The 22,748-nt window shown below is 44.3% G+C and overlaps 1 protein-coding gene and 1 non-coding gene across 2 annotated transcripts; both read right to left on the bottom strand.

Moving 5' to 3' along the window:
• Nucleotides 1-2,378: 2,378 nt before the first annotated feature.
• Nucleotides 2,379-21,265, bottom strand: TOMM20 (translocase of outer mitochondrial membrane 20). Its single transcript, XM_045816482.1, has 6 exons — nucleotides 21,141-21,265; nucleotides 19,807-20,034; nucleotides 14,635-14,681; nucleotides 12,702-12,783; nucleotides 6,496-6,638; nucleotides 2,379-5,008 (listed from the first exon to the last, which is right to left on the bottom strand). Exons 1-6 carry the CDS (start codon nucleotides 21,154-21,156, stop codon nucleotides 4,964-4,966), a joined length of 561 nt encoding a protein of 186 aa, XP_045672438.1. The 5' UTR covers nucleotides 21,157-21,265; the 3' UTR covers nucleotides 2,379-4,963.
• LOC123805789 lies at nucleotides 19,249-19,383 on the bottom strand. Its single transcript, XR_006783377.1, has one exon. It is a non-coding gene; the product is annotated as a small nucleolar RNA SNORA14 (small nucleolar RNA).
• Nucleotides 21,266-22,748: the final 1,483 nt, after the last annotated feature.

Genomic DNA, 22,748 nt, shown 5'->3' with positions numbered 1-22,748 from the left:
GGGAGAGGAAATCAAAACCACAACCAAATCAAATCAAAACCACAAAACCACCTCACACCTGCCGGAAGGGCTGGGATCTCGGAGTCAGAAGTGGGTGAGGGTGCGGGGAGAAGGGAGCCCTCGGGCACTGGAGGTGCTAATGCAGCCTGGTGCCGCCAGTGTGGGAAGCAGCATGGAGGGTCGTCCACAAGCTGGACCCAGAACTGCCTCATGACCCAGCGATCCCACTTCTGGGTGTACGTCTGGAGGAAGTGGAACCCCCATCTCAGAGGTGCCTGCACTGTGTACAGCAGCCGAGACAGGGGACAGAGTCTATATCTGTGGATGGACACACACGTGACATGTGACTCACACATACAGTGGCAGTCAGCCTTAAACGGAAATTCCTCCACATCCAACACCAATGTGCCTGCAGGACACGCTAAGTGAAATGAGCCGGACACAGAAAGGCAAACGCTGCATCTCACGTGTTGAATCCAAAAAAAACTGAAGTTCACAGAAACAGATTGGAAGTGGGGTGGTTACCAAGAGCTGGGGTGGGGGCTGGAGGAAATGAGGAGCCGGTGGTCGAAGGGTAGACTCCCAGGTGGGAAGAGATCTAGTGTAGAGTGTGCGACGACAGTGAGTACGCACCACACACTTGAAATCTGTAGGTCTTACATAGTCTCACCACGCACACCAAGGCGACAAGGTGACAGATGTTAAGGAGGTTGAAGGTGGTGATCATTTCACAATGCAGTCCATCAAAACACCCCTTGTACATCTTAAACACATGTAAGCTGTATGTGTAAAGCTGCGTGGGGCTGGGGGTGACCACGAGTCTTCCGTTCACTGCAGGACACCGGGCAGGTTTCTCAGGCTGGGCCGGCACTTCCTGGAGCTCCGCAACGTCCCTGACCTCGTCTGCGTGGGCTGGAGCCGCCTGTGCCCACAGCCGGACTCCTCTTCCCCACACGGGGTTTCTGCACTTGCTACCGGAGCCCTGCTGAACAGTGGAACTGCAGCGGACACTTCTGGAAGCCACTGCGTGCTCTGTAGGAACGGGATGTTGAAAGGCAAACTGGTTTTAAAGAGGAAACCAGCCTCTGCTAGGAACACAAAGTTGTCCTCCTCGAATGCTGAGCAGGGCGAGCAACCCCTCTGGGGACTGCTCTTCTGTGTTGCTCTGAGTGAACTGAGAAAAGTTCTGGTTTTAGACCTTCCGAGACGCCCACCGCCAGGGAGCAAGCCCAGGCAGCTCAGTTCCGTCCTCCCCTTCTGTATGCAGCGAGCAGGCAGGGCCGCACGGACCCCGATCTCAGCCCAGTTCCAGCGGGATCCACTTCTCCCCAAACGTGCCCATGTGCCGGCACTTGACACGGGGACACCGCTCAACACCAGGTACCAGTTCAAGCTCCGGTGTAACCACAGCCTCCTCCCCATTCCCCTCTGTCCAGCCCAACTCCTAGCCTGTTAGCTTGACATCAAAGTAATTGGTCACTACCAGTGGGAATTAGTGTTTGGAATTAAAGTGTTTAGTGCCCCCACAATGCCTCCTGGGCTGTTTCCAGAACACTGCTATGGCCTTTAAAGGCAAATACACACACACACACACACACACACACACACACACACACACACATTGTCCTAGAAACCTTGTACCCAAAAGGGGAAAAATCTATTTGATTTGCCCCAAAACACAAAACTGGAATAGAAATTTAAAGACTCCCTACTAAAATGCTTATGGAGAGTAATTTCTGAGCCAGCAACATCACATCCAGTTTGGAGAAACTCCCCTCGAGCACCCTGTAATGGGCTGGCCTGTCTTAAATGCAACACCTGAGGATGACGGTCTTCGTGCTCCAGATCACGCTTACTCGAGTGCTGGCGTTTCAATCACATTCACTGTTGCTGTCACAGAGGGCTGGAGGGCATCGTCTGACCACAGCCGGCCGTGACAGTGACAGGGACGTCCTGTCACGTCTTCCACATCACCGCTGAGCGTCCCTGTCTGTGTCTCATTCATGGCAGGACCCCCGACCAGCAGCAGCATCGGGCCCTGGGAACCCGACGTAAGGGCCCAATGGCCCTGCCGCTCCTGGCCCAGCCCAGCACCCGGCAGTCTGCTGTCACAGCCTTCCAGGTGGTTCTGACACCTGCTGCAGCTGGACAGCCACGGCTGCAGAGTCCTCGCCTGCCTGACATCCAGGCAGGGGCCACCTAGCCTGAATCTGTGAACCCCCTGAAATCAAAGGCAAATGTGCACATTCCTGGGGAGAAGCTGTGCAGCTGCCAGCACCCTCAGAGGGATGCTGAAACCTAAAAACACTTGGGTGCCACAACCCGGGAGTCACCCGGTTCAGCCGAATTCACTTCTGCAAATAAACACCAAGCCAAAATGTTCTCCAAGCCCTTTAATAGTCACTTAAACAGTTGAGGCACAAGCAATGATAAACTGCATTTATGTTACTAGAAAGAAAATTTTGTACGATATCTGCATGATATACCAATTATCTCATAATCTCTTCTGCAATAACATTTCATTTGCACACTCTGGGCCACATTGATTTGACAGGGTCAGAAAGCAGCAGGTCAAAAGCCTGCTAGCCTACTACGCACACTGTACGAGGTTTTACATGTTAGGTGTGGACGCAAGTCCTGGGAATCTGTTAATAGAGCAGCACTGCTACCACCAGGTGAGCCTGTTCGAATGCTTTCCCTTGAAGTACAGATCGTGGAACCAAACAGACCTCCTCCCCCAAAGGCATGCCAATGTGCACTTATTATTCCCACGTCCGAAGATTTTACGTGTGCAACACGAGCACAGGGGAACAGGCCGGCGGCCACCACTCCGCTCCCATCGGGAGCTGCGCACCATGTGGCCAGCACCAGCGTGACTGCCTGGTCCCAGGAGACTGTTCAGCAATTATGTGCTGGGGGCAAATTTTCTTTTTAACCTAACACAGCTGGCTTTCAAGAGTGGTACCTATTTTTAAAGCACCAAAGCTCTCACTTATTTAAATAAGAAAGTGCACTTGGCTGAGTCAGCTCTGAAGTGCAGAGGCCACTGCCCCCGCAGCACGCCTTCATCAGAGCCAGTCTTCAGCTGCAAGCCGAGTGAAGTGACAGTGACGTCCTGCTAGGACGCACCCCAGGCTCCAGGGCCCAGGCCCACTCTTCACACCCTCCGGGTCCAAGTTAACCCTCCCCCCGCCCCCAGGCCCCTGCCAGTCCCCAGGGTTTCCAGGCCTGTTCTCTTGATCTCTCCCCCCACCCCACATTCCCTCTGGCCCTATGTTCCTTCCTCTCTACCTTCTGGTGGCCTCTGTTCTCTACACTTTGTTTGGGCGGGTGCAAGCTACAAGACTGTTTCCACTCACTGACCAATGACCACTACCCTCTGCTTTGGATTGGGGATCCTATTAGTAAAACTAACTAGCATGTTTCTACTGGTCACCCCCAAAAGCGTGTGCTAGGTGTAGTAAAAAAAGTACTGTTTTAAGGTTCAGGATCACAAGCCTGGAAGGAACCTGGGGAAGTCGTTAAATGTGTGAGTCACCTGGTCCTCATTTTGTACAGGGGATACCAGAAGTTCAGAGATGCCACACGACTTGTCCAGGGTCGTATCCCAAACTCTTTCCTCTGTACCACAGCCACCGCAAAACCCGAGGTTCAAGGAGTTTGTAAGTAAAACAAAATAAAAAGCCTAGTACACGTAGGAAGAGACTTTGGGATCGCTCCAGAGATTTTTAGACAGAACAGAAGCAGAGATGCTGTTCAGTTCAGCAGATCATTTAGTGCCCAACACCCTTATGCTCAGGTCTGATACCGAATCTGTGACTGCAGATAATGTCACTATTTTGTGAATAAGAGGTCCCATCACCTCCCGTCTTTGCACGTCTCCAGCCACAGGCTATACCTTATTCTCGTCACAACAAGATAAATGGATCAGATTAAAGGATTAAGGAGGTACATAGGATAAAAGCAAAGAAATAGGTTTTTACAAGCATATCATCTCAGTTAAAGGTTCAATTTCAGATTAATTTACAAGAGCAGTGACAGAACCACATGATTCCAGTGAAAAACAATGTTATAATACCTTAAAAAAATACTTTCAGAAATACTAAGCCAGGCAAGCATGCAAAATTTAGAGAATAAAAAAATGCAAGGCCTGATTGCCCCTCAGAAGGGTGGATTTCATAGTGCTGAAGCATGACCAAATGAAGAGCTGCAAGGGATGCTTCTCTGGGTCCGCACGCCAACCCCCTCATCTCGTGAGTGAGGCAAGTGGGCAGGCAACAGTGACTGGAGAAGCTGGACAGCTACACCGGGGCACACAGAGATCTAGTTCCCAGTGCTATTTGCAACTACATGCACCTACAACACCAGGAGATAATATCCAGAGCACAGTAAGCCACCGCCTCCAACAAAACGTTTCCAGACTGCCGCGCAGGGTGGGTGAGGCCGTTAGCTCCGCACAACAGCACATCTTACACGTTTGCGGGATTAAACGCAAAGACGTGGTCTCAAAGACTTGAATACCCAGTTTTGATAAACACAATCATGTTTCCACCCAATTTTCTGATGTGCAGCAAAATGTACTAGCTTAAAAAAAGTCCATTCTTCAGCTTCCACCTGCTTTCAATGCCTTTCAAAACTGAGCACTGGATATTTCTGATGTACGTAATATGATGTTATATGTACATTTTAATTACACATTTTAGGAATAAACAAAATCCATGATATTTCAGTAACTGATAGTGTATTTATAAAACGAAAAGCTCTCTATCAAAATACACTCTTCACTGGGAAAAATAAATAAAAGACGAATGGATCTACACAAAGTAGAAGTTGACTTTGGTAGATTTAGTGTAGGACGGTCCATACCAAGCCTAGTTGCCCTTATTCCCCCAGAGCTGCTCATCTTCCGAGTTAAGATTTTAAAAACATTTTTAATGGAGATTATTGCGTTGACATTTGTTTCTCATTCCACATCATCTTCAGCCAAGCTCTGAGCACTTACAATTCTCTGGAAGAAGAAAAATATGTTTAACTCTTACAAAGTATAAGGATATATATAATCAGGTTCAACAAAAATGCCTTGTTTAAATAAAAATAAATTAAAAAGGAAATGCCCTTTGTATTCCAAGAAATAGATCTACCTAAAGTTTACCCACTCTGAGATTTCAACATTAAACACTTTATACATTATCATCTAAGAAAATGATCGTAACTACTGTCAGTCTCATTTCAAAATTCAAACGAGTAAAGGAGGCATACCATTTTACTGTGCTACATGTTAGACAATTACATAACTGAAATGAAAATGAATTCAAAATCTCTTTATTCCTACGTAAACTAAAAATACTGATGAGTGCTAAGAATGCTGAGCATTCTATGCTCCAAATATTTCCCTTTTTGACCTGGAAATGCTCCAAATCCGTATATGAAGAAAGAATGCGGTATTCTCCAATTAGTACCTTGAAAACAACATTTCTAGATAACACGAGACAAGTTAGCTGAGTGAAAAAGGTCATCTTTATAGAAAAGAATTAAGGCTTCATCCTGAATTCATCCATATTTCAAGACATCACATCCCCCTCAGGTTAATTTCCCCAAAGCTCTACATACCAGGCTGCTTTTCAAAGTGCAAATAATGTTAACTAAACGATTCTGATACAGGCGGGGAACCACATCAGTCAAAATAAAAAAGATTAAGACCAGCTCCTTGGTTTTTCAACCCTCTCCCCTAATAAATCTCTGGGATCTGTCTTTTCTTTCATCCCTTTCCAATTTAGTAGAGTAAAGATCATCTTGAAGAATTACGCCGTCATTTTAGTGAATTTTTAATCATACCAAATGTAGAAATTAAAACATGTAACCGATATGCCCTTCCAACAAGTAGATTCACTTGGGCTCCTTGGAAAGGATTAAAAACAAACAGCAGGAGCTTTACTCAACTCTTAAGTTATGGGTTGTGTACAAAATGGTGTAACCTTTTGCCCTATTCAGTAGGGATTTGGGGATGTAGTGAAACAATGCTGAACCCAAGCCCCACCATGGCAGACGTGAGGCGCTGGGGCCTTCCGACAAGCAAGGTCAGAGTGGTCCAGGGTCCTTTACGACCTACTCACCAGGCTATGCCATCCCGGCTCCTCCGTCACGCCTCAGACCTGCACGCAGGGCCACACGTGAGAGAGGGCAGAAAGCCAGTGTCAGGAAGTAGTTGAGAATGGCCTGAATTCTGGGATTGGAATACTATGGTCTGCCGTCACTCTCAGAGACACACTTCCGGATCCATCTCTCGGACACGATCACTAGATCTTACTCCCAGTCATCTGGATGTTTTTCCACTCGGAAAAAAAATTCCAAGCACCATTGTCTCGAGTACTATTTTCATTATATGGATGAGTTTCATGATTCCACCATTTCACTAGGTTCATTTTTAAATGCTAATGTCTCTAAAACATTGAATTCTCAGGTTCTACTTTTATCACATGATGTTTAAATCCTCACCTGACTGATCGTGGGAAGCTTAGTCAGAAGCATCTGGAACACCGGCGGGGGGAGTGTCTGCTGCAGCACCTGCAGCAATTGCTGCGGCTGTCCACACACGGCGATCGCATTGGTCAGGTGGTCCACGCCCTTTTCGTATTCACCTGGAAGGTGGACAGGAAAACACACATAACCTGAAAAGCCTCTGTCTTTGTCAGGAATTCAACTCTAGTCTTCACTGCACCTCTAATTGATACAGACCAAAAACACCATGCAAGTAAGAACTTGGAAATAATCTATAGTACGTTCATGTAACTGATATTATGAAGCCATTAACAAGGATGGGCCAGACTGTATGCGCTGGTATGAGGTATCTCCAATACACATACAAAAGGGGGAAAATTAAGGTGCAGAAACATCCACGTATATTATTATTTATAAGTCAGAATATTTCTGAAAGATCACATAAGAAATTGCTAACAATGGAACACCCTTCTATGAGAAGGGAGAACAGGAAGTTGGGGACTGAGGCAGACAGAGAGCCAATTTCATCTTAAACTAATCCCTGGTACTGTATTACCACATGTAAGTTAAAAAATATGTGTTGTTAAGTGATGCTATAAGCAAAATGGTCATACTAATAGAAGTGGCAGGAAGAAGCAGGTAAAAAAACGGTGATTATCTCTGAGTAGTAGAATTTAGTCTTTTTATTTACCTACAAATTTCCTGCAATAGCCCTGGCTGGCGTGGCTCAGGGGATTGAGCGCGGGCTGTGAACCAAAGTGTCGCAGGCCATGGCTCCCAGCAACTGCACATTGATGTTTCTCTCTCTCTCTCCCTCCCTTCCCTCTCTAAAAAATAAATGAATAAAATCTTAAAAAAAATTCCTGCAATAGTTGTAGTACTTTTGAAAGAAAAAAAATTACATCAGGTATATAGTTTTTGAAGGTTTCCCTAACTGAGTAAGTACTTGAGAGGTGGCCCCTGTTCTCAGTTAATTCCATTTGAAATCACACTCCAAAGACTGCCCCAAATTCTCAGAGCAAATGAATTTTACACTATTAAATACAGTTTAAAATTAAATATTCTATACAGGACTTTTCAACGCAGGAAGTCCTTTTAATGTACATTATTAAAAATCCTCTATTTGAAATCTTTTTTATTACAATTTTTTTAGAGCAGTTCAAGGTTCACAATAAAATTAAAAAGAAATTATATTTTCTTTAAAACAAGCAAGCAAACAAAACCCCCTGGCTGTTGTAGCTCAGTGGATTGAGTGCCAGCCTGTGAACCAAAGGGATGCTGGTTCAATTCCCAGTCAGGGCACGTGCCTGGGTTGTAAGCCAGGTCCCCCAGTTAGGGGCATGCGAGAGGCAACCAATCAATGTTTCTCTTGCACATCAGTGTCTCTCTCTGTCCCCCTCTCTTCCTGTATCTGTAAAAATAAATAAATAAAACCTTTAAAAATTGTTTAAAAAGCAGAACTCAGCAAAGAAGCATTAAAAATAAAACAGAAAATCTAAAATACAAGACTTGGGTCTTCTGCATGGGCTTGCACTTCCATCAAGAGACTCAGTAATGGCTCCACTGACTTGATAATCAAGGTGCCGCTTGGCCACAGAATACTCACTTCAGCCATTGACTTACAGGCACCAAGGGGAATTACATGGTTGCCCAGGGACAGTAGAAGTTTTGGTAGTAAGTTAGATATCTTTATGAGCACGAAGGACAAAATGTACTTGAAAATGTGTGCGTGAATCGATGCATCACAACCTGTATCTTTAGACACAGGTATTAAGCGGAAACAGCTACTGCAGTGGTATGCGTGGAACACAGGGGATCACTGAGACGCCTCCCAGATCTCCAAATCCACTGCGAACAGTGTGTGAGCAACCGCAGGCACTCAGTGCACGTGAAGCCGTTTCCTGTCTGAACGTGCAGCTTGCCCCCAGTCACACAGCCTGAGATAAGATCTTACTCAGTTAAAGGAACACACTTGGGGAAGATGCCTGGATGAAGGAGAACCTGTCGAGCAATGAAGTTCACTGCCCACATTGCTTATGCTTCCCCACCTGGCTTACTCTGATACTGACCTGTACTCTGATCCTCACCATCTGAGTCTTCTACTTCTGGCTGGCTTGGTAGTTTCCACCAAAAGAAAGCAAGCTTGGCAGCTAAGTAATTCTGTGGGTGTGCTGGGCTGAAGGGTAGGACTGAACTTGGACAAAAGATCAACTGTTCCCTGACCCTCCTTAACCTGCCCCATCGCCAAGGGTAACTGTCCTCAATCTGGATCTAACAGCTCAAATCAGACAGACAAAGGGCCACAGTGCACGAATCTCTAAGATAATCGAAACGTAAGTAATAAGGAGTACACTATATTCTACTATCTTTATTAGTAAATTAATTTAAAATGTTTGTATTTTGGGGGAGTTAGAAGAAAATTTTGGTAGTATAGACATCTTTATCATGAGGAACATCATTTACTTGAGAATGTTTTGCATAAACTGAAGCATTATAATCCTTAAAAACAGATATGAATCACTACACATGCAAAATCTTCTTTTCAGATATTAAAGTAATATAATTACCCTGACTGATGTGGCTCAGTTGGTTGGGCATCATCCTGCAAAGAGGGAAAGTTGCCAGTTTGCTCTTGGGTCAGGGCACCTGCCTGAGTTGTGGGTTCAGTCCCCAGTTGGGGTGTAAGCAAAAAGAAACTGATTGAGGTTTCTCAGCCTCTCTTTTCTCCCTCCCTTCCCCTCTCTCTAAAATTAATAAAGTCTTTTTTTAAAGTAACATAATTATATCCTCTCAAATAATCCTTGTGATGATTTCAGTGCTCTATGATTAAACCTCACATTTTTCTTATTTGTATTGGGGGAAAAAGTCACATAATGATTTTCTGTTAAGTCATTTTCCCATTTTTTACTTAAGTATTATCGCCTACTTCACAATCCAAAGATAATCACTTCCTCAAAAAACCCCAGTTATTTTTAATTTTTAAAAGATTTATTTAATTTTAAAAAGAGGGGAAGGAGGGAGAAAGAAACATCGACTGGTTTGTCTTGCACACCCCCAATTGGGGACCTCGCCCACAAGCAAACCCAGGCATGTGCCCTGAGTGGGCACTGAACCAGTACCCTTTTGGTTCGCAGGCCGGCACTCAATCCACTGAGCCACGTCAGCCAGGGCAAAAAGTTATTTCTTGGGAAAGATACAACAAAAGGTAAAGATGGTTTGTCACCATCTTAAACTTTTAATCTGTTCTCATAAAGGAAACAAAAAACCAAAAGCATACAGTGCAATACTGTCTTTATCTCTTACAATACAGTGATGAGAGTAAGAAAAACTTGAAGCTTTAAAAACAAACAAACAAAAAACAAAACAAAACAAACAAACAAAAAAACCAAACCTTGCCCCAGGACATGCTGAGAGAGAAGGGAAAGAGAAAGAGAGGGAGCGAACATTGATGTGAGAGAGAGATCTGTGAGATGCCACCTGTACATATCCGGACTGGGGACCAAGCCCATGATTTTGCAGTTTATGGGACAACGCCCAACCAACTAAGCCACACTGGCCAGGGCAAAACTTAATACATTTTAAATTAATGACAGCAACTACTTTAAAGCTACTTGAGAGAAGAGCTAATTTAACACTAAAAATATCTGTAAATACTTTAAGACTAAATTACTGAATGAATTAGTTCTCACATTTTTCAATTTGATCATTTCAATTTCACAACAGAAACTTTTTTAAGTATTGTGCAATGACTATATTCTCTAAACTACTTAAAATGTCCCCATTGTAAAGATTATTCATTACCTTCTCTGTATCAAGTGAACATAAAACTCACTCAAAATGTATCGACACAAGAAACATTAATCTCTAGAGCCAGTCTTAAATAACACAACCCTCACATTACTAAATGCCTAACAGCGTGTCTTGAAGCACAGTCACACACTGCCTTGACGATGGGGCTGCGTTCTGAGAAATACGTCGTCACACAATTTCATCAGTGTGCGAACACCAGCATGCACTTACTCACACACACCCAGACGGCAGAGCTTACTACACACCCCCCATGCTATGAGCCTGTATGGCAGGTTACTGTATGGAACACTGTAGGCAACTGTAACACAGTGCTAAGTACTGGCATATCTAAACATAGAGAAGTATTGTAACTTTATACAACTGGCAGGGCAGCAGGTTTTGTGCAGGAGAAAAACAAAAGCTGTTTATCTGTATTCCTGAGAGACCCAACAAAACGGAAAACCTCACTAAGGTGGCTGAAGCCACCCCCTTAAACACCCTCTCCAGCAGAAGACAGAAGAGGATGGAGGCGGGGAGAAGTCGGTTATAGGAGGTGACTGGGAAAAGCACAGTAAACAAGGTAAGACTATTCTAGACTGAAGTCACTGTCTTCTGCACCGATAAGTTTCTAGAGATAAGGTCACCCCCCTCTTCCCAGTACAAGGAGAGGGAGACCCCGACAAAGGGAGATTTCCCTTACACATGTAGATGCTTTTCACACAGGGCACCTTCTCCTTCGTTTTCAGAGCTGCTCCCATGTCAGTGTTTCTTAAAATTACCCAGCCTAAAATAACCCTTACGCTGAAGAGACGATTTGGGGTGACAAATCCTGTTCCCTACAGCTTAGACCAGGCATGACAACAAACACATAAGTAACGTGAGACTGAACATCCTGTTGCCTAGCAACATCTACAATGTTCCTAGGCAACAAGAAGTTTTCAGCTCCACTATAATCTTAAGGGTTCAGCATTGCATATGTAGTCCACCCTTGACCAAAATGTCATTACATGACAACGCAAGACTGTATTTACTTTAAAAGGTTTTATTTATTTATTTTTAGAGGGAGGGGAAGAAAGGAACAAAGAGGAGAAAAACATGGATTAGTTGCCTCCTACACGTCCCCAACTGGGGACATGGCCCACAACCCAGGCATGTGCCCTGATCAGGGATCAAATTGGTGACCCTTGGGTTCACAGGCCAGCGCCCAACCCACTGAGACATACCTGCCAGGGCACAAGACTGTATTTAGACAGAAGTTAGAATAACTGTTTAAGGAACAGCTGTACTGAAACAGGGCCCTAACACCGAGGCCAGAACCTGGTAGTTTTCCCCTAGTTTTCAGTGTCTTCTGGGAGGTAACAGCAGGCCTTCTCCACAGTGCCCCAGAGACCCCAGACCAGGCCGGGTCAGACGGGTCCCGGGGGCTCACCCAGGCCCGAGAGCCAACAAACAGGTCCAGCTGGCCCCATGGCAGCCAGAACCCAAACCCGCCTGTGGTGGGGCCTTTGTGCACAGACCCGCCCTGCGGTCAGGACCCAGGAGCAAGGCTGCCACACCCGGACCTCAGCCAACGACCCAGCCCACCCGAAATTCCTTTCTGTTTCCTCTCACCTTCCCCATTCCTCCCTAGATGGCTTCATTCCTAGACTGTCCACCCAAGACTCCCAAGTCAGAATACACAGTACGTGCAGTGTCTCCTTCTGCCCCTCTGAACTCCCTCCAAGTCCTCACTTGGGGAGACAAACCGGAACCTTATCTCCGGTCCTGCCCGGCTGCCTGCCGGGTCAACCTTATCCTCTGTGGAGGACCTGCTGCCTCAGAGCAGTGTCTCCTCTGTGTGCAATGGGCAACAGAACCACCAGGTGTGGTGACAACAGTACACCGAAAAAGCCCCTTATCACCAAAAACTTACATCAGAGAGAAGAGTTCTACCTAGTTTTCTAGCCTTTTAGTAACTATTGAAGAAAATTACATCAGCCCTACAGTGTCATTTGTCTTAAAAAAAACCCTGATACCAAACCTAGATTTCATGTCTGACCTAACTGCATTTCCAACCTCTCCCCAAAACATAATCTTAATGAACCAGTCTGCAATTTTCTGGTCAAAAACCAATAAAGTACTCTGTCATCTAGGCCCTCCCCCAACCCCACAGAAAAAAAGCAATCTGCATGGTAAGAACCCTTCCTCTCTCCCCCCGCAAGAAAAGATGTCCCCAACACAACCCTTTTTCTTTTACCAGCAGCTCCCATGTCCCACCCTGCTTCCTATAAAAACCTTCCCTTTTGTACAGCCCCTTGGAAAGAGCATCCTTCTAGTTGCTAGACGGGGTGCTGCCCTATTCACAAACTGCTTACTAAAGCCACGTAGATTTCAAATTTTCGTGGTTGAATTTTGGTTTTTTACACGACTATTACCTTGGGCTAGTAACTCTTCACCAAGCTGAATCTCTTCAAGGAAGAATTTCTGAACAGCTTCAGCATCTTTAAGGTCAGGTAACTAGAAGCAGAATGGTAATAATTGATAACAAAATTATGTCAGGGGACATAACCAATACACAGACAATCATACCACTAAAAATAAAACCAAAAATTGAAATTTACTCTTCAACAAAATTCGTAAGGATTAGTTTAGTATCTGTATTGAAATAAACATACGAAAAAAAAATTTTATTCATCAACCTGGTATTGAACAGTTCTTAGAAAGCTGTGAGTCAAACCTGAAGTAAAAAAGGAATACAAATACCTCTACCATAAAATACACACATTACCATTTTTTGACCATCATTATCATAGATTTTTATGTAACTGTAATCAATATATTCTTCTATTCCAACATTATTTTGTACAGATTTTTACATGCTCTGAAAGATTATTTTTAAATGGTAATAGAATGTACCACTAAGGAATATACAGTTGCATAATCATTGCTGGGCATTTGAAGTTTTTTTTTTTTTTTTTTTTGCTATTCCAGTTGTAAGCAGCTTTATTTAAATAAGTCTGCATTTCTGTGCTTTTGTTTTACAGTTTGTTACATATCACCAGACCAAATGATTATGATAATATATAATACCACCAGCTATTTAGCATGTCTTTTTAAAAATGTAAACTTACTATTAAAAAGTTCCTTAAAACCCTAGAGTTCTACTACTACTGTAAGGTTTTGGTTCTTCAATTATATTATACATGTCACTCCCATTATCCAACATGGGTGAAAAAGATTGTAATTTCTGAAAGTGAAGGCATCTTTCATCGACTACCCCAACCTACAGCAAGAATTTGATCATACCTGAATCTAAAAATACATACTGATACATGTCTTTAATATACCTATTTCCTATACCCTTGAATTGACTACTAAAAACGTGATGGACACATCTCAGAAAGGTAGTGTAGACAGAACAGAACAAGTACGTGGTTGTCTCCCAGTTACCAACTTTGCTATGATCATGCCCAGGCAGTTTGCTGCAGTGATTACAAATGTTTCAAAATAACAAAATGTAACATTTATCCATTAAAATTTTTCTTGCCTCAACTGGCTTCAAAAAGAACCACTCCTGATCCAGTAGTCCAAGTCCTGGGAATCCAGACAATGGAACTAATGTCAATAAAATAGAAAAGCTATGTTCACAGTGATTAACATTTACTTACTTAATTTACTTACACATGTCACAGACATTTTTTTATCAAGCAGATAAACCTATGTGGTCATTTAAAATAATCATGAACACAGGATCTATGAAAAGAAAAAAATGAATAAAAAGACTTATATCTACATTTACATATTACATCTAGGTGAAAAAAATGTCAAGTGATGAGATTCTGGATCAGTAGGTGCTTATAATCTTATATAACTTTTGAAATGAATTGCAAGTGGTTCTTCTAAAGAAAAAAAATTAATAAATGTTTTACTTTCTTATTTTGAAGCAGCTGAGTGATGTCTGAGCCCACTGGTTTAAATGTCTTCTAGAGACTACCACCTTAGTGCCCCTTAAATACTGCTCAGACGGCAAGGTGTCTGCTATTATTGCCAAAAAAGGGGGGGCGGGGGAAAGGAAGGACTGGATGGATAATCTACAATTGAACTCACTTAACTATTCCTAAAAACAGCAAGTTATAGTTTAAAATAGATCATCAAGCTAGCTTTCTCAAAATATATACCTGAAGTAGTTTTAAGTAATTATTTCTATGAAGTATATAATACAAAGGTGGGCAAAGTAGGTTTACAGTTGTTCATATGGAAAATACAATAATAACGACACAAGAATAAACTGTTTCTCCTATTCACAACTGGAAACCTACGTCTGCCTGCCCCTGTACAATTTAAACAAAAGACAGATTAAGTGATTACCTTGGAAAGTCCAGCTCTCTCTTTGGCAAGCTTTTGTTTCTTTCTTCCTGTAAGAAATGAAGTATGTTCATTTTGTCATCGGTAAAAGGAGAATCAAAATAAGTCTAAATGCTGTGGCAGCCATTCATTCTCGGATTTCCAAAGCATTACTGACTCTTGGGCTCTCAGGTCTCTTTGCAACCTGCTGGTCAGGTCACTCCTTGTCCACTGGTCAAGGAGCTCTGGGCAATGTCACATTTCTGACCAGGGGCTTTCGGATCAGTCATTTACAGGATGGAGGCAGCTCTAACAGCTGGGTCTCTTGAGTAAATTACAAGAAGAGCAAGCCTTCCTCTGCAACCTACCAAGGCCATGAAACATCAGCAAGAATTAAGCCACCACTGTTAGGGAGTTTCATTACTGAAATGTAACAGATTCTATTTGTTGAATGTTGAACACTGACTGGCATTCTTAAATGGGGGCGGGGGGACTCAGCATTTGAAAAAGTTTCTTTAATTTTTTTATTTATCGATTTTTTGAGAGAGAGAGAGGGGAAAGGAAAGAGAAACATTAACTTGTTGTTCCACTTATTTATACATTTATTGGTTGATTCCTGTACGTCTCCTGATGAGGGATCAAACCAACAACCTGGACATATTGGGACAATGGTTTAATGAAGCAATCTACCCAGCCAGGGCAAGAAAGTTTTCTTAAAAAAAAAAAAAAAGCCCTGGCTGGTGTGGCTCAGTAGACTGAGTGCCCACCTGGTTCAATTCCCGGCCAGGACACATGCCTGGGTGCCCAGCTTGGGGCATGTGAGAAGTAATTGATGGATGTGTCTCTCACATATCAGTGCCTCTATCCCTGTATTCCTCCCTCCCTCCCCCTCTCTAAAGAGAAAGAAAAGGAGGGAAGGAAGGAGGGAGGGAGGGACGGATGAGAGGGAGGGGAGGAAAAAAAAGAAGAGTTTACACATTTGACAAAAATGCTAAATTTCTAATTCAACTATTGCTGGCTAAATGAGGAAAACAAACCTCTGCCTACAGTCTCTAAGATGCTTTTTTTTTTTTTGTCTTGTGTTTGCTATGGAACAGCAATATTACACCTCAGGAGTACAAGATGTTTAAAATCTTAATTGTCACCTAGTCAACCCTTAAAACCAAATAGGACTCGAACAGCGTTTAAACTGCTGGTTACTCGCACACCCCACGTGAAGGTGCTGGCACAGAGGAGGCACAGGCTTTGTTTACATGCCAGCTCTTCCCCTTACTAGCAGTGCCGCCTGGACAAGCTACAGTGACCTGGTCCCACTTTCTCTCCTATGCAAAACTGGTCTAAGAACAGTATCCACGCTAGTGCTGTGAGGATACAATGAGTTACCGTGGGTAAAGTACTTTTTAACAGTGCCTGGTTCATAACAAGCGATATAAGCATTTGTTATTGATCTAGTTCAATACTAATTCCTGAGCTAAAATCTGCCAGTGACACGGAGACTAGCCATGTGGCATTCCTAAGAAAGTAAGGCTCTAACACTTATTACTTGGATGACCTCAAGCACATAAATCCCTGTTTTCCAAAGACAAAGCTCCCTTAACTTTACTACTGTGAGAACAAAGCCATAATAAAGCAAGCAAGCAAGCAAACAAACGAGCTCCACAAATCCGAATCCCAGTCGTGAATGAAGAGGCAGTGTGACCTGTTGCCTCATAATTTACTGTGGTCAGGGAGCCTTCTTTTCTTAGCTAACCTTTCAAACTGGCTTTAACCACACCTGTATCTCTTGCCAACCCTCACCCCCATAAAACGAAGTGCAACTATTAAATGGTTTAATGCAATTTTAGCAGTTTCAACAGCAAAATACCAGTTAAAGTTGATCTTACATATTCATTTGAAGACTGCCCATTTTTCCTAACAACCACCTTTCCTAGCTGTTCATCACTGGGCAACTAACTGTGGGGAAAAGAACACGTAGTATTTTCTACCCTCAACTTGCTTCAAGTTTTGTTTGGCCCTCTTTAGGCAGGAAATAGTGAATGACACCAGACTATGTTAACTTATTCCTAAGAATCACAGCACAGACTAGTGCTTCAAGGAGAGCGCCAAAACCAGAAGAAGGATGGAAGGAAGGCTTCACAGAGGAAACTGACGTGAAGGCAAGGAACGGCTGATGTTAAGGTAAGCTTTAAATACTATAATGCCAGGACACTATTCTAAATGATATAATTAGCTTATTTAATCCTCACAGTAACATGAAGACATGTGCTATTATCATCCCCATTTTACAGATGAGAAAACTGACCGAGGGCACAACTAGTTAAGCGGTACACTGGTACTCAGACCCAGGCAGCTGAACTGCACAGCACGTGTACTCACTCTGGCATTACTCTGAGCTGCCTCGAAATGCTGCAGAAGTGAAGATGTTCCCATCAAAGTAAAAGGCACCTCAGAAAGGAACATGGCAAGTTTGTGGAATAAACAGAGAAATACCAAAGCTATAATTTATGTAAAATGATAAAAATGGTAAAAAAAAGAAAAAAAGTAGAGAGAAACTTAGTTTCCATTACTATCCACTTTTATAACTGCTCTTGTACAGGGTGGAGAGGAGTGTGTTGTTGCTGAATGTTGGATACAATTATCAACTTTTAAGGATTGGTTAACTGCTTTAAATTTCTAGCAATAAGATTACAATTCTGGCTTTAGTTTCATAAGACAACTTGTTACATTAACTTATTTTCAGATACAGTATCTCTATGATAAAGGGACAGATGGTAACAAGCTAGCAAACCAATCAGCAAAATCAGGCCTTGACTCAATATTGGCTGGAAGTCTCAAGGGCTATTGTGTAAGCCTAAAGGGTTAAACTGTCTACTTTTAAAAAAGTACATATTAAAGCCCTGGCTGGTGTGGCTCAGTGGGCTGAGCACTCACCTGGAAACCACAATGTTGCCAGTTGATCCACAAGGGCACAAGCCTGGGCTGCAGGCCAGGTACCCTGCTGGAGTCTGGGGGCGTGTGATGTTCCTCTCCCTCTTTTTCTCCCTCCCTTCCCTGCTCTCAATCAATCAATATTTTACAAATAAAATAAAAAATACAGAAAAAATATAAGCCAACAAGAAGTCCCAAATCTAAGTCATTCTGGTAGCATTCATTTAACCAAGATTACTTAATATATTTTAAAATGATGAATCACTTTATACAGTACTGTATAAATAAAAACACACCTGTAGTTAGCATAATCATTTGGAAGTTATTATGAATAATTTTCACTTATTAACTAGTTGAATTAATAAAAATTATGCCATAACAGGCCTCATAATCTGCTACTGCTATTGAGACACAAAAAATACAAATAAATTAGAATCCTTGATCTAATTTCAAACCTTATTTTAAACCTAAAGCCTCTTTTCCTTTAAAAAAAAAAAAGCTAACAAGCCAAAGTGAACCATCTGAGAAACTCTACAGATACAACTATTAGATATTAGACTATAAAAACTCAAAATTAACCACACTGAATTTAATTACACAAATGCAAGACACCCTCAAGTTCTTAAAGATCAGCCAATCACACAATTATCTTTAATCAGATTACAAAACTACTCTGGATTAAAGTTTTGATTGCTTATCAAATAAATTATATTCATAATCAATCTTCAGCATTCATCAATTACTACGGGACAGGCCTCTACCGAACTCCACCTTTATTATACCATTTTACAAAAGTGAAACTAAACCTTGAAGTAGGTTGCCCAAGGTTACTCAGCTAATAATTTAAACCTGACCACTTAAATCATTAGGCTACTGCTCAAGTGAGAAAGTAAATTAATGAATTAAAGATGGAAAATAAATTTTGAAAAGGGCAGGTTTCTTAATCTGCCTAAAACCATAGTTTTTATTTAAACCAAAAATTAGTTTCCTCAAGGTTTCCAACAGTAAGGATTGCAGGATTCCCAAAGGAGAAAGTGTTAATCCATTCTGTACATATGCATCTGCACCTCCTTTTGAAACTAGGGGAAACTGATCGAAATTCCAATAGCTACACCTATGGCCAGCATTAATGGAGGGACGTTCCCCTCAGTCAGGAACGGTGGCGGACACTTCAAACACCTTACTCCTCACAAAACCAACGAGAAGCAAGTGGCATTACCTCACTTGACTTTACAACCTAAAAAAATAAGATTCAGAAATCCCAAGATTATGCTGCTAACCTGTGACTAAACGAGGCCTGGAAACTCAGTGTCAAATCCAAAATAGCATTCTTTCCATTAGTCTACCTAACCTTAAATTAGATAAATTATCTCTTTGTCTCTGCCAGCCTAAAACGTGAGATTGGGAATTCGCTGTCACGCTGTAGATGGTATGAGGTCAGCGTGGTCCAATGCGGAAGTCACTAGCTACACGTGGCTACAGAACACATCGAGCTTAAAGAAATCGAATCACTTTGTTCTTCCTGAGCTTCAATAACTTACATATCAAGTTTAACTTCAGTAACTGTTTCAGCAACCTAGATAAGTTACAAACTATTTCTCATTCCAACATATTTGCTCTTCTATTGTTGCAAGTGAGTATGCCTCCAGAACTCAAAGATCACAAAGGTTGTGGTGACGTGATTTCCCTCTCCTGAAAAATCCTCTTAAAAGATGTCGCAGGTATGAAATAAGACTGAGCCACAAGAGAAGCGCAGCCCTTTGGACTCTCCTGCAATTTCTGTAGCATTCACTCATATCTTGGAAGCACTTAGAGCGAAGCTACCAAGAGGGTTTAAGAATGCAACGACGATACTGCGTCGTATTTGAGGACTTGGGCTCACCCAGAAACTCGTAAAATATAAAAAACGAGACTTTTTCGTTAAAAATAGGTTTTACAAGGTGAACGCCAAAAAAGAAACCCAAGCTCCCCACAACACACGCCATAAGTTTTAATGCAGACAAGAGTGCGTTTGTACGACCTAAGTGGGGAAAACAAAATGGGAAAATCGTTCCCGTTCCACCAAAATGGAGGGATCACGCAGGGAAAAGAGCAGCCCTGGGGGCGCGAGACAGCTCCGACACCTTTTTCCGGTTGGTGGCTCCTCGCCCCAGGCCCTAAACACCACGCGGCGACCCGCCGCCCCGGGCCCACCCGGCGGGGAGGGAGCACAGGTAGAGCGGCGGCCATGGCGGGAGACAGCAGGCTCGGGGCAGGGGGCCCACTCACGTTCTCGCAGCCTGTTCTTGAAGTTGGGGTCACTCCGTCTCTTGCGGTCGAAGTAGATGCAGTACCCGATGAAGAGGGCCCCGCACACGCCGGCAGCGATGGCGCTGTTCCGGCCCACCATCTTTTCTCGACCGCAGTGAGGGGTCGGCAGCCGAGGGAGCCAAAGAAGAAGCCGTTGGCCACGAACCCTCGCGGCGGAGCGGACCGCACCGCTCAAACTGGCGCTCGCTGCGGAGGAAAAGGAAAGGCCGAGCGCGCCATTTCCGGCCCCGTCACCTGAGGCCCCCGGGCCGTCCGCGGCAGTGCCTGAGCAGAAGCCCCCCAACCCCGTCAGTCCGGGGCAGTGCCTGCGCGGAGGCCCCCGGGCCGCCTGCCGCAGTGCCTGCGCGGAGGCGCACGAGGCGCTTCTGCGTCTGCGCAGGGGGCGTGGGCGGGGTCTCTGAGACGCCTGCCGCGGTGTGTGGGTCTGCGTCCGGAGTGTGCGAGAGGTCGTGCACGTACGCACGACTGGAGCTGGCGGGCGTGCAAGGTTGCTGACGTCAAATGCCTCACTTTCTTTTGAAGTGTTGCCAGACTGGACTTGTTTCTAGTCCAGTCACAACCCATCATGCAAAAAGCACCATAGCTAGTTATTCAGTTTCAAAAGAATGTTACAATATGGTATCCCGAGTGGAAGAAAACAAAATGCAGCAGTGCTAGAAAAATATAACCGGTAAGAAAGATTGAAGGAAAAAAGAAAACGTGAGTTTTATAGCCACACGAAACATTATATATGTGGGTTAAATTTTAAAAGACAAAACCTTGGGCAGAAACCAGACGGCAGTCCAGCCCAGGGCCCTGGGTCCTCTGCCCGCTGCTGGGCCGGTGCGCCGAAGCGCTGCGCCCCGAGTGACAGGAAGGTCACTGTTTGTTAAGCCTGCAGACACCTTACTTTCTTTAATCTAGCCTTTGGTTTTGATTTTTTTTTCCCCCGTTGACTCAAAGTGGCCCTGCCTAGTAATCGTTAAGACCTCAGGACTCAATGATGCTCCCTCAGCATCCAATAAGTCTTAGAAACCAGGTGCTGGGTCAAACTAAACGGCCTCAGTTGTTTGGGCTCCGGACCCAGGAAAGCAGAACTTGCACAAAGAACGAATTGTTGCAAAGCTGGACGGAACAACTCCACGGCCGACCAGAGAGGCCGATGCGGTGGCCAAGCACGCCCCGCCCTGGCAGCCCCCGGGCGGTGGAGACCGGGACCCGACTCCACTCTCAGGCACCACGCAAACCGATGTCTCCCTGTGTAATTCATCCCCCGGAAGCCCCTGGAAGCCAGGTCTCTGAGTAGGAGCTACCTGTGACTCCGGGCATGGCGCCATCTCCTTAAATCCTTCCTTTCCTGACTTCAAACTCCGGTAACATATTCTCTGCGGCCCTGGCTGGGAGTTACGCCGAAGGGCTGGCCCAGGGGCTAGCGGACGGTGCGAGTGTGGAGTTGGGACTTTGATCTGGGTCATATCTAGGTCGAGGGGGGCGGGGGTTGAATTCAACTTTGGGTCGTACACAGTGAAACCCGAATAAAAACTCTGGGCACGGAGCCCAGGAGCTCCCAGGGTTACATCGGTGTGCCACGTGCTAGGGCCGGGAGGCGTGCTGACCCCCCAGGGAGGAAACGATGGAACCTTTGCACATTCCCAGGCCTCTCCCCACGCCGCTTTCTCTTTGGCGGGTTTTGATTTGTATCCTTTTGCTATAATAAAACCTATCATAGCTACAGGACATTCCTCAGTTGTGAGTCCTTACAGTGGGTTATTGAACCTGGGGTTAGTGAGGACCCTCAGTCCTCACTAACATTGACTGGCTGCTCAGAACAGTGGTCCAGGGCATCCCCTCCCCCTCCAATTTGTGACAGCTGTCTGAAGTGAGGGTTGTCCTGTAGGGACTGTGCCCTTAACCTGTTAAGTGTGGCCTAACCCTGGGTAGTTGGTGTCAGAAGTTACTGCAAGGGTGCCTTGGAAACGTTAGGCTGGAAGCCCTAACCTGGAGCCTGGGAAGGCCCTTCAGCTTAAATGACAATGAAGCGGAGACCCTATGGAAGACTGGAAATTGGACCCAACAAACAAGTGCAGTGCCTGGACTGGGGTGGGGTAAGAAGGGCTCTAAGGTGCGTATGTACCGAAGCAAATTATTGAGATCAGAGGACTGCACATTCCTTATACCCTGCACACAAACATTCTTTATTCTTCCCATCCCTAAAAGCTGTCAGGGAACGTCATTGGATAGAGGTGTATCCTGAGCCCCAGGTGCACTGGAACACAAAAGGCTTGTCCAAGGAAGGCTACACAGGTGACACGACGCTGAGAACTTGACCCTCTTGAAAATGGGACATTACGTGGCCCCTAGATGGACTACCCTTCCCTGTCCCCACGCTGTGCATAGTAAATACAACATGAATGTGGAGGTCACTGCTATGAGGTGCAAGAGACCAGGTGACATGTTACACAAAGCAGTTAGAGCAACATCAGCACCCGTGAAGCCCTTACCCACTACATTTCTAAGTATCTGCTATAAGAATCCTGCAGTAGAAACAGTCTGGAAGTCCCCTAGACACTTGTTTGTGAGTGGAATCATTCGTGGGTTGTGGAATGACCTTGGTGGGCCATTACCAGTGTTTCCAATAAAATAAAATATCTGACACCGACACTTGTAGTTAAGGTCAGTATATGAAACTTTCGTGTCAGTTACATGCCCCCATCTTTGTACTGGTCACAGTGTAAAATTAAAGTTACTGTAGGTTGGAGTCAGAAAAGTGTGACACCGCTGATCTAGACCAAGACCCTTATTTCACTAACCAAGATATTTAGATAGAGGCTTGTCCAAGGTCACATACAGCCCTCTGGGTTAAGAATCACATGCCCTGACACCCTACTCCAGGGCTCTTTACATGAAAAACTGAGAAACCA

The sequence above is a fragment of the Phyllostomus hastatus genome, unplaced genomic scaffold (genome assembly GCF_019186645.2).
Source record: "Phyllostomus hastatus isolate PE091 unplaced genomic scaffold, TTU_PhHast_1.1 phas_contig_148, whole genome shotgun sequence".
Classification (NCBI taxonomy): Eukaryota; Metazoa; Chordata; class Mammalia; order Chiroptera; family Phyllostomidae; genus Phyllostomus; species Phyllostomus hastatus.
The sequence above is the reverse complement of the archived record's forward strand: the minus strand, read 5'-3'. Positions and strand labels throughout refer to the sequence as shown.